The sequence below is a fragment of the Oryzias latipes genome, chromosome 21 (assembly GCF_053564925.1).
Source record: "Oryzias latipes strain Hd-rR chromosome 21, Olatipes_Hd-rR_3.1".
NCBI classification, from domain to species: Eukaryota; Metazoa; Chordata; class Actinopteri; order Beloniformes; family Adrianichthyidae; genus Oryzias; species Oryzias latipes.
In genome coordinates this window covers 30488378-30498482 of record NC_136257.1, presented here as the reverse complement: position 1 = coordinate 30498482, position 10105 = coordinate 30488378, and the positions used below count along the sequence as shown (strand labels likewise).

The 10105-nt window shown below is 44.6% G+C and overlaps 1 protein-coding gene across 2 annotated transcripts; it reads right to left on the bottom strand.

Moving 5' to 3' along the window:
- Positions 1–7515: 7515 nt before the first annotated feature.
- On the bottom strand, positions 7516–9841 carry LOC101169325 (putative 2-ketogluconate reductase). Of its 2 annotated transcripts, none has more exons than XM_011489978.4 (6): positions 9435–9841; positions 8852–9268; positions 8329–8500; positions 8073–8251; positions 7909–8005; positions 7516–7834 (listed from the first exon to the last, which is right to left on the bottom strand). In XM_011489978.4, the coding sequence occupies exons 2-6, from the start codon at positions 9228–9230 to the stop codon at positions 7678–7680; spliced, it is 984 nt and encodes a 327-aa protein (XP_011488280.1). In that variant the 5' UTR covers positions 9231–9268; positions 9435–9841; the 3' UTR covers positions 7516–7677. The 2 variants fall into 2 exon arrangements, with proteins under 2 accessions (XP_011488280.1, XP_078795796.1); XM_078939670.1 differs by having other exon boundaries at positions 8852–9233.
- Between the last annotated feature and the right edge of the window lie 264 nt (positions 9842–10105).

The following is a 10105-nucleotide window of genomic DNA, read 5'->3' as shown; positions in this document are numbered from 1 at the left end:
ATGGTGTGACTGGACCAAAGAAGCCCCCCCTGCTCCCCACCCACACTGCCCTCTGTGGCCCGGTGCTCTCTGTCGCCGAGCTCTGACAACCACAGCTGCCACCGGTTCAGTCCCCAGGATAACAAGAGGTGTCTGACTCCTCGGCCTCTCCACTCAGCACTGACGGGCTGCGACATAATGTGGGCTGACAGAAACATGAGGCAGGGTGGCAACAGGGGGGGGGCAGGACTAATGCCATCTACCTGGAGACTTCAGCTCCTCGCAAGGAAATCTGTGCGCCGATGAGCTTTCAGTCCTGGAGCTTAAACACAGAGAAACCTGTTTTTAAGGTCAATGCTGTGACCTGATGACAGGTCAGAGTGTGTCTATTTTTGTTTTGATGCAAATGGAGAGAAAAAAATAATAAAGCTTTGACTCTTAGGGTAAACTCAAGAGAATAAAGAAAAAAAACAAGAAAAAAAGGAGGAAAATGGAGGACTACATGACTGAAACAGAAACTTGGTAGCGGTTAGAAATGCAGAGACGAGAAGGAACCAAATGTGAAAAAAGAACCAGAGTCCTGAGACAAAAACAAAAAAATATAAACAAATGCCAAAGCCTGAACGGATGCCGCCCTAATACAAGGAGCTCGCAGAATGCTTCTTCACTGTTAAAGTCCCACTCCGATCATCTTTTGATCTATTTTCAAAGCGTTCCCAGTGATCTTTTGATTATTATTATGTCATTTTTAGCCAAAATCCTAAAATCCTTCTCAATTTCTAGGATATAGTTTCTGCAGAGCAGTAGAAATGTATTAGCCCCGCCCCCATTTCTCATCATCTATTTGTTGACACTCTCTCTTGCTAGCTTACAGGATCTATTTGTCTGCAAGCGAAAGTATCACAATGCAAAGCGGAGCAGGGAGTTTGTGGTCCGCCAATTGAAGCTCCTACAACATAGTTTTCCAAACTGAATTTTTTCGTCTGCTCCTGATTCACACCAATGTGAATAAAGAAACACTTATAAACCATCGGTTCTGTATTTTACATATGAGAATTTCAACGTTTGACTTCAGAAAGTTCTTCTCGTTTTCGGAGAAATCCAAGCAAATGAGAAACCTTTGTTCCTCCTCTCTATATTTTATCAGAAAGTTAGTTTTCATCAAAGTCAGGTTGTCTTGACTTTCTTTCCCTTGGAAGTCCCAATTAACACTTGTGAAAGTGCTAACTCTGGAGGGAGAGTCGTTACCGGATTTGTGATTTCTATGAAACGAGTCTGTTCAAGCAAAAAGGGAACTAAGAGATGGGAGCGTTCTATTTTTGACCACCTAGTAATTCTACGAAACCTGCAGAAATCGTCTCTGTTACTGCAAATCTCCTGGGGATCAGTTTACATCTGTGCCGTTTGTAGTGTCTATGAGAGTCGCTGCGATGAAAGCGACTTTGTGTTGGAACACGGGGAGAAATCAATCCAGGATTTTCTAAATCTAGGTGTTTGTTTTACAACATGTAGAGCTTGTTGGAAACCAGAATTACACCTGCTTAACCCTTGTGCCATCTTGTGGGGTCCAGATGACCCCACCCTTACATTGGCGTGTTCTCCCTACCATGACAAAGGTGGAAAGATTTCATGTAATCCATGGACACCAGTGAATATCACAAATCATTGAAGAAAAAGGTTAAGCGCACTGTCTAGTGGGTCTAGATGACCCCACAATATAGCACAAGGGTTAAAAATCCCATCGATTTAAATAGTTGTGAATGAGGAACAGACAAAAATTGCATTTTAGAAAACAGCTTGTTTGTGATGTAGAAATGATGCTGACCGCTCTGCTCCATTCTGATGCATCCAATTGGGGGAAAACAGATCCATGTACATCTTTGTTCCAATATTGCTCGCTATTTTTGTTACACCTGTAATGTTAGTTTGGGGTTGTTAGTTTGTACTGCCTGAACTAAACGTTTGTCGACCATGGCAAAAATGGTGTTAAGGTGCGTTATTGCATGGGCACGGGATGTCCCCCTAAAAATAAAATAACATTTGATTCAGTTTTATTATTAAAAAAGTACAAAGGAAGTTTTTCATTTTGAAACCCGCCCTTTTTCCTGTCTCTTCAGTTTTTCACCACAGCCGTTAATCACTGCTGCTCTGCAGAAACTATGTCCTGGAAAACAACACAGGTTTTCAGGTTGAGATTTGAATTAAAACACTACTGGCTTCAGTCAAAGGAATGAAAGTTTTTTTTTTTTTCCTTCATGTAAACAACATTTGGAGCTCAGTCTGTTAGTCTTTGTGTGGTGCAAATGTTTGACACGAATCCTTTCAGCCAACGACCCACTAAGACTCTAAAGCTCACAGCAGGCAGAGGCAGTTTCCCGCCGCTGCATCGTCTGTCATTAAGTAATCCTGGAGAGTCTTCCTCAAGCGCTGCTCCTTCCAGTGGGCAGGATTGCAGCTCTCCTGAACCTGCTTGTTTGTGATGCTCCAGGTCAGAGACTTGATGAGACTTTGGAGTTTACACTCATTCTCTGCTCTTTGGTTCAATTCACAGTGGACGTTTCCTCCTCCACATGTGGAAAATAGCACCGACTTCTCACCAGTAGTAATCTGTCAGAGGAGCTTGACCTTTGAGGTGAAAAACCTCGATAAGCTTTCATTTTCTGAGGAGGCAAAAATAGAAATAAAGGAAGCAGCGACGGAGAGGCAGGAACCCATCAGTGGAGGAAGCTGGAAGAAGACACAGGACGCCTGTTCTGTGAATCACTCCCAGTTCCCATCAGAATCCCCCAGTCCTCATGTAGAGTTTCTTATTTTAATCTATTTTCCAGATTATAAAAATGAGCCGAGTTCTGTGTGGGAGGTTTGCTGTTCATTGAGTCATTCTGGGAGTTCAGCTCATTAGGCTTTCCTCCCACTCATCAGTCAGCCTTCCCCTAAACTGAGCCGCTGTGAGTGTTGGAGGCTTTCAGAGAGCAGATCCGAGTCGTCCGTCAGTTTAAATATTAAACCCTAACATTACGGGATGACAATCAACAAAAAGCTTGTAAAGTGATAACAACCTGACTCCATTTTGGATATCGCTCCTCAGCAGGAGATCTTCTTCACTGCTGTCTTTAGTAGGGATGGGTACCATTTGGATCTTATCTGGTGTATCAATGCTTGAACCGGTGCATCAAAAAGAGAACGGGTATTAGAATTGTGGTTTACTTCCAGCTCCGACCAACTGAGGTCAATACAGACGCCTCTTTTTTTTTTTATTGGTTGGAACCAGAAATTGTAAGCGGTAGCTGCGGTTCCATGTGAAATTGGATGGAGATTGGATTAGAATTGAACTGTGTTCATGGAAAACGTCATCCAATTATAACAAACGTTTACATACGCCACACTTTCCATCGGAATAAATTATTGTGACATGCGCAGAACTGTCCAAAAGACCAGAAATGGCCGTAAGAAGGAGATATAGAGCTGCAGCATAAAGCGAGATGATCTTCTGAATGTGATTTTATTATTGTTATGATTATTATTAAGTGCCTATTCAATCACAATTTTCTAAATCTGTGCAGCCAGTGCTTAAAGGCCCGTTCACACCGGGACGAATTTTCGCCGACGTTTAACGCCTCATGACTAAACAAAGGGCACCAATGTGAGTGTGCACACCGACGCGAAAAAACGCCACGCGTCAAAGCGTCAAAAAAAAAAAACGCCTCGGGTTCGTTTTTTTTTCTCGACGCGTCGCGTCGAAATCTATTCGACCAATGAGAATGGCGCTTTTGCACACGTGTCTGGAGCTTCTGAAGTTACAGTAAAACACAACTTGGGGGCGCTCAAACACAAAACTGCCTTGCTGAGCACACATACCAGCGAAGAAGATAGACGCCAAGTAGCGTCTACACAGCAGCGAAGAAATAATGACGGACATTCTAAAATATCCCCGAACCAAGCACCAGTTGGAGCTACTGGTGCTTGAAATATTCATGTTTCCTTTGTATGATTCTGACAAGCGCGTAAATACTTGCTCTCTTCTTCTGAGGGAAAAGCGACTTTAAGAAGCGTAAAGTTGCGCAGCGCCACCTTGTGTACAGGAGTATTTCTGTTTACATTAAGCGCCATCTAATGTCAGGGAATGAAATTGCATGTTCGCTCGGCTCATCGTCAGCGAAAATCGCCTGGGTGTGAACACAAAAAACGTGGCGAAAAATGCTGGCGAATAAAGCCTGGCGAATATTCGTCCCGGTGTGTACGGGCCTTTATTCTTGGCTCCACGGACCCGGAAGAAGGGTTAGGATTGGGGTAATACGTGCAAACAGCATCCAGCTTTGGATGAACCTAAAATCTGTGTGGTCAGTGCAGCACTGTATATCTTGGCCGCACGCAAACACCAGGCTTTATTTTGTCTGGACACGACTGGAAACCCATATTCACATGATTGTTTACATGGTTTCTCATGACTGTTTATCCGTATTCAAAAGCTTCCTCCGTTAGCCACTCCACTGCTCAGAGACACAGTTCTACCGGGAGACACGGTTCTCCTGAGTCCGCGGTCCAAAGACTCCTCCAGAGCGCCACACCGTGACAAAGCACCCTCCTCTACCCGCAAACACAAAGCTACGAGTCCGGCTGCTCTGCTCAGAGACACGGGTGCCTGCACAGAGCAGCCGGCCGGTCCTGTTCACGCTCCAAAGCCTCCTCTGGAGCGCCACACCGTCTATGCATGACCTAAAAGCCAGAGCAGTAAAGACCCACGACCTGAATGGATTTTTTATGTCCACCACGATCGGATCAACAATCGGCATAACCCACCTAGCTCGATCGGAAGGACATTTTGACCTGAATGAGTCTGATCGGGGAAGAGTATTCCAATCGGTGAGTTTACACGACGTATTTTATTCTGATTATTCTGATCAGGCGTTTATCACGATTACTTTAGTCCACGTAAACGCAGCTATTGATTGGACAGAGTCAGTCAATTTATAACATGAATACCTTGGACTAAAAAAAAAGTTGAATGACAAATAAAATAAGATAATCAACAACATAATAGAAAAAGGTATCAGAGTAAGAATGTTTATTCTGACCAATAGAATGAGTAACAACTGTTTATTATTTATAGAAGTCTATGGGATTTTGGCTTTATGGAGCCAGTGTGTTCTTCCTGTTTGGAACACCAGAGGGGGGGGGGGTCACTCAATCCAGTTCTCATCATACACAGTCGATAAAAGTACAGACCGAATTTTGGAAAAATTGAAAATGTAAGTGTGACGAAGCAGCGTCACAGGGTAAAGGAAAGCGTTTGAGTGTGTCTAATGCCATGTTGGCATTGGGCGTGTGACGCACTTTCTTACGCTCTTTTAGCGTGTGGTGTTCCCACTGGCCTGCCGATGCTAGCGCATGTCCACCACCCACAGTTGAGAGGCTTGATGCAAAATGTCAAAGCGGTGCAAATACCACGAATCTCTGTCGTTGGTTCCTCAGGAAAATAAAGGCAGAGGAGCCAAGGTGAGAGTTTCTTGTTCAATTCAAGAACCAGAGCACAACAACTGCTCCACATAAGGCCACATCAGCATATGACACCCTCTCTTTCATTTCCTGTAACATTTCTTCTTTTAAACCATAAGCCCCTCCTACTGGGCATTGCTCTTCATTAGTCCAACAAACAAAAGGTTTTACATTGTCTTCCAAAAACACAAATAAACATGAAAAAATAAACAATTCACTCAAAGAAACTATCTGTATTATTTACAAAGAAATCCCAATAATCTTCCTTGAAAATAAAATACAAACAACATCAGGTGAGTCACATGACCTGGTGTGTCGTCACTACTTCCGGGTCAACAAACGAAACTAATGATGATGGGGTGTGAGCTTTGTGTAAGTGTGTGCGTGACAGTCGGCAACCCCGTGTGACAGAGAAATAAAAGATAGTAAATGGATGGCGTGATTGCAGGTCTGCGTGTGCGCGTCAATGCGCACATGTGTGTGTGTGTTTGTGCGCGTGTGTTACACCGTCACAATCTTGCTCCCGGATTTCAGGGCTCCATTTGGATATATGAAAGGCTTGGTGTCATAGAAAATCAGGTGGGCACAAATCGCACTTATTCGTTTTCTAAATTAAATTTCTAGATCAACTATTAAGATGTTGGTGCTTCCAGGAATGAAAGGGGACGTAATTCATTTGTCAACCACCAAATCCAGGTTCCTGATTGGTCAGTGTTCAACTTTCAGTGCTATTTAAAATCCAGGCGTTTTTTGTACACAGAGCACAAAAACTGTAATAAAAACTTGCAAGTTTTAAACGCAATAACCCAAAACACGCACATGCATGCTTTTACATAGACTAAGTGGTTGTTTGAACGCGGAGCAGTGTGAACGTAGCTTTAGATGCTTTAGATGTTCCCTGTTAGTTTCAGCTTTTAACTTGTTAGTATTCCAAACTTTCTGCCTCCTTAGATGTGCAAAACTGTGAATATTCGTTAAGCTGTTAAAACCAAACTGACTGATGCTGCAAATGTTTAAAACAAGGTGTAAAAAGAGGAATCCCAGAGCATCACGTCTTCCTCTCAGACCTCACAGGCGTTAGATGGCGTGCTGAGGGTGGAAAGCAGCAGAGCGAGATGCTCCCATGCTCCTCTGTGGCTGATTCTGCTGCGGTGTCTGTGGTTAAAATGCCACCTGGAATGACACGTCAAGCTGCACAGGAGTGCAGTTACTGTTTTATTGCCCCGCTCCCCCTTGTAATGTTAATTTATTCTGAAGGAGGATCGAATGTTTCAAGCAGCACCGAAGCTCGGAGACTGTTGGTGAAGTCAAGGACAGCTCCAGTTTTCAGAGAGGTCACATCTGCGGAGGACTAGCTCCGACCCCCACGAGCGGGACACCTTCACAGTTTATAGGAGAAGCCCCGAGGGGAAAAGGGCCGGCTGGAGCTGGCCACTCTCTGGGCTTCGGGGATCCCAGCGCCCTTCAGGTTTGGACAGCGTGCCCTTTTTAAAAACAAGACTGCAGAGCGTGAGTGGCAGCATCGGCGCCGCCTGTCCCGCTGTGGCACCGACCCGACAGCGCCGCCTCCTCTGCGCCCGCCGAGGGCGCCAACCAGAACAAGACCTCAACCCACAGCTCAAACTAGTTGAAGTAATGACATAATTCAACAAATATATGGTAAAGTTAAAGTATTTTTGTCTAAAATGCTCTACAGGGACACTTACATACATCTGCTACACTTAAATTTCAGGTTAAACTGATAGTAAGACGAGGAATTTTAAAGAAAAAGCTACTGATTGAATCAGTATTTAATGTAGTGAGTGAGTGTCTTTGATCTAAACTCATAAATAAAATGGTTATACTGATGTGTTTTCATCTATTTACTGTAGCAAATAAAAACTACCCAAATATGAAGATGCTGTAACAAAACGATGTTTTCTGTGACATTTTTCAGGGACATTATCTACCATCAAGGATAAACAGAGCTGCGTTTGACATTTGGATTTAAGACTTGAAGTGATTTTATCTTTTATCGTCCTGCAGGAGTCTGATCTGATCTGAAAGGATAAACAAGGCTTTTATTTTCAAATCAGGATTATTACAAGTCACACCCAGATTAAAACAACAAACAAACAAGGATCTCTGAGATTTTCGGTGAAAGATGAAAGCCTGTTTTGCTGCTGAGCGTCGAGCTCCATGGATGCCACCGATGAGTCGTTTTCACTGCAGCTTGACTTCATCTGGGACAGGTGAGCCCTCCACAGCAGCCCTGGCGTTCCTCACCATCCTCTCCACCATCCGCCTCGCTGTGGTGAAGGTGTTGATCCCGATGTGGGGGGTTATGAGGACGCTGGGGAGTCCCAGGAGAGGATGATCCCTGAGCAGGAAAAACAGATGACAGCTGATCCTTCAGAGCCCCAGCATGTGATGTTTTAGTTTGCTGTGACAGACCTGGGTAAAGGTTCAGGATGAGTCACGTCTAAAGCGGCGGCTCGGATCCGTCCCGACTGAAGAGCATCAACTAAAGCGTTCTGGTCCACGACCTGCCCTGGGACGCCACAGGAGCCTGTTACTAACCCGCCGTCTCCATGGTGGATCTGTGTCACGCTTCTCACCTCTGCTGATGTTGACCAATGTCGCTGTGGGCTTCATGATTGACAGCTCTCTGTGTCCAATCAGGCCTCTGGTTTCAGCAGTCAGTTTCACCGCGACCATCACAAAGTCGGAGCGGCCGAGCAGCTCGTCCAGACTCTCGCAGAACTTCGCTCCCACCGCCCGCTCGTCCTCTGCACTCCTGGAGGCGTGAAGGAAAACTCTTCAAACTAGACTGGACTGGTGTGGGAAGATGCGTTTGTCAGAAGCTAATCTTGCCTTCTCCTCCTGTTGTGGTACACAATCTTCATGTCGAAACCTTTGGCTCTTTGGGCGATCTTGTGCCCGATCTCGCCCATTCCGATGATGCCAAGGGAGGCGTTTGTCACTTCAACTCCCATGAGCCTTTGAGGAATAAGAACCGTCTTTGGGTCGATGGCAACCTGATGACCTGAGAGAAAAGACAACACCAGGAACCAGGTGCATCTTCACCGATTATTGCTATTCGATTAAGGACCCCCAGAGGACGCTGGACCACCTTTAAGCATTTTATCAATGAGGAGAGCATAAAGTTTCACTTATCAGTCCCTCCAGGATTTTATTCTTGCCGCACAAAAAAACTGAAGTTGTGCCCTTTTTTCTAAAGAACTACAATAAAAGTTCTGATTTTGAGCAAAAGACTTTAGGAGAACGTACAAATTTTAAAGTTGTCGTCCGATGCAAGTAGTGGCTCCTTAATGACCCCACGCAAATGCCACATGGAGTTAAGATGTTGGATCTTCTGTCAATCATTTACTCTTACCCTCCAAAATCCTGCGAGCTGAAGCCAAAAGCAGCGCCATGGCTAAATCTGCCGTGGAGTCGCTAACCACTCCCGGAGTGTTCGCCACCTTCACACCAAGGCTGTTGATGAAGGGCACGTCCAGATGGTCGACGCCCACCCCACCGCTGGCCACAACCTTGAGAGAAGGAAGCAGTCTGAGCAGCTCAGGTTCCACCACAGGGCAGAACTTCCAGTTCAACAAGGCCTGGACTTTAGGACCGTAAAGCTCTGGGTTCTCCAGGAGTTCCTTGTAGCAGATGATGTGGAAGTGCTGCTTCACAATATCAGCCAGTTCTGCCAGATACCCATGGTCCCCCCCAACCTCAGAGATCAGCACCCACGGCTTTTCTTCCTCCATCAGCTGATCGATCAAACAAATGTTATCACTGTTTCCAACTGAAAAAAAGATTCAAAGCCTCAGATAACAGGAAATCCTTTCAACCAGAGAATCCTTCTCAGTCACTAATGCTTGTACCACTAGATTTTATCATCAGAGCCACCAGTTTGAATTAAAGTATTTTAAATCTGTTTTCTATTTTAAAGATCTTAAAGAAAGACTTACTTTTTGACTCGAAGAAACTTGACTTTCTCTTCTCCCGTTTGCCGGGTCTGTTAAAGAAAAAGCTTCGTCTTTAGAAGATCAAAGGATAACACGTTTGTCCAGACTGATGTTGTAATCATACATGAGGTTACACATTGGGAAGAAGCAGCTAATGTAAAAACCAGCAGCATGAATGTGGATCTAATCATTCACAAATAATGCATGAAGGGAGCGTCTGCTGGAACATCTCCCTCTCTCTGCTCGTGTGTTGTGAGATGTTAATATTTGATGGAAATGTGCTGGAGCAGAGATGGTGAAACCCTCAGACAGATCATCTGCTCTGTGTGATCCAATTATTCAGGTCGATGATCAGGAACAGGAATTATGGTGTGCCGCTCGGCTCTGTCCTCTTACCTCTACATTTTACTTTGCCACTTATTCCATTAGTCCACATAGTTCAGTGTACATTGCTCTGCTCATAAACATTTTCACAGCCTGCTTTCACCTTTGCTTTTTGACCGTCACCTTTGCAGAGTAAGTCGCGAATGAGTGTGAAGCGCAACATTTTTTAAAAAGGACATGCAAGACGCAGTAAAAACACAAACAGCTGACGTGTGCCTACAGTACAGACCAAACGTTTGGACGCACCTTCCCATTCATTTGAATGAGTAACTTTTGGTCTGTCCTGTATA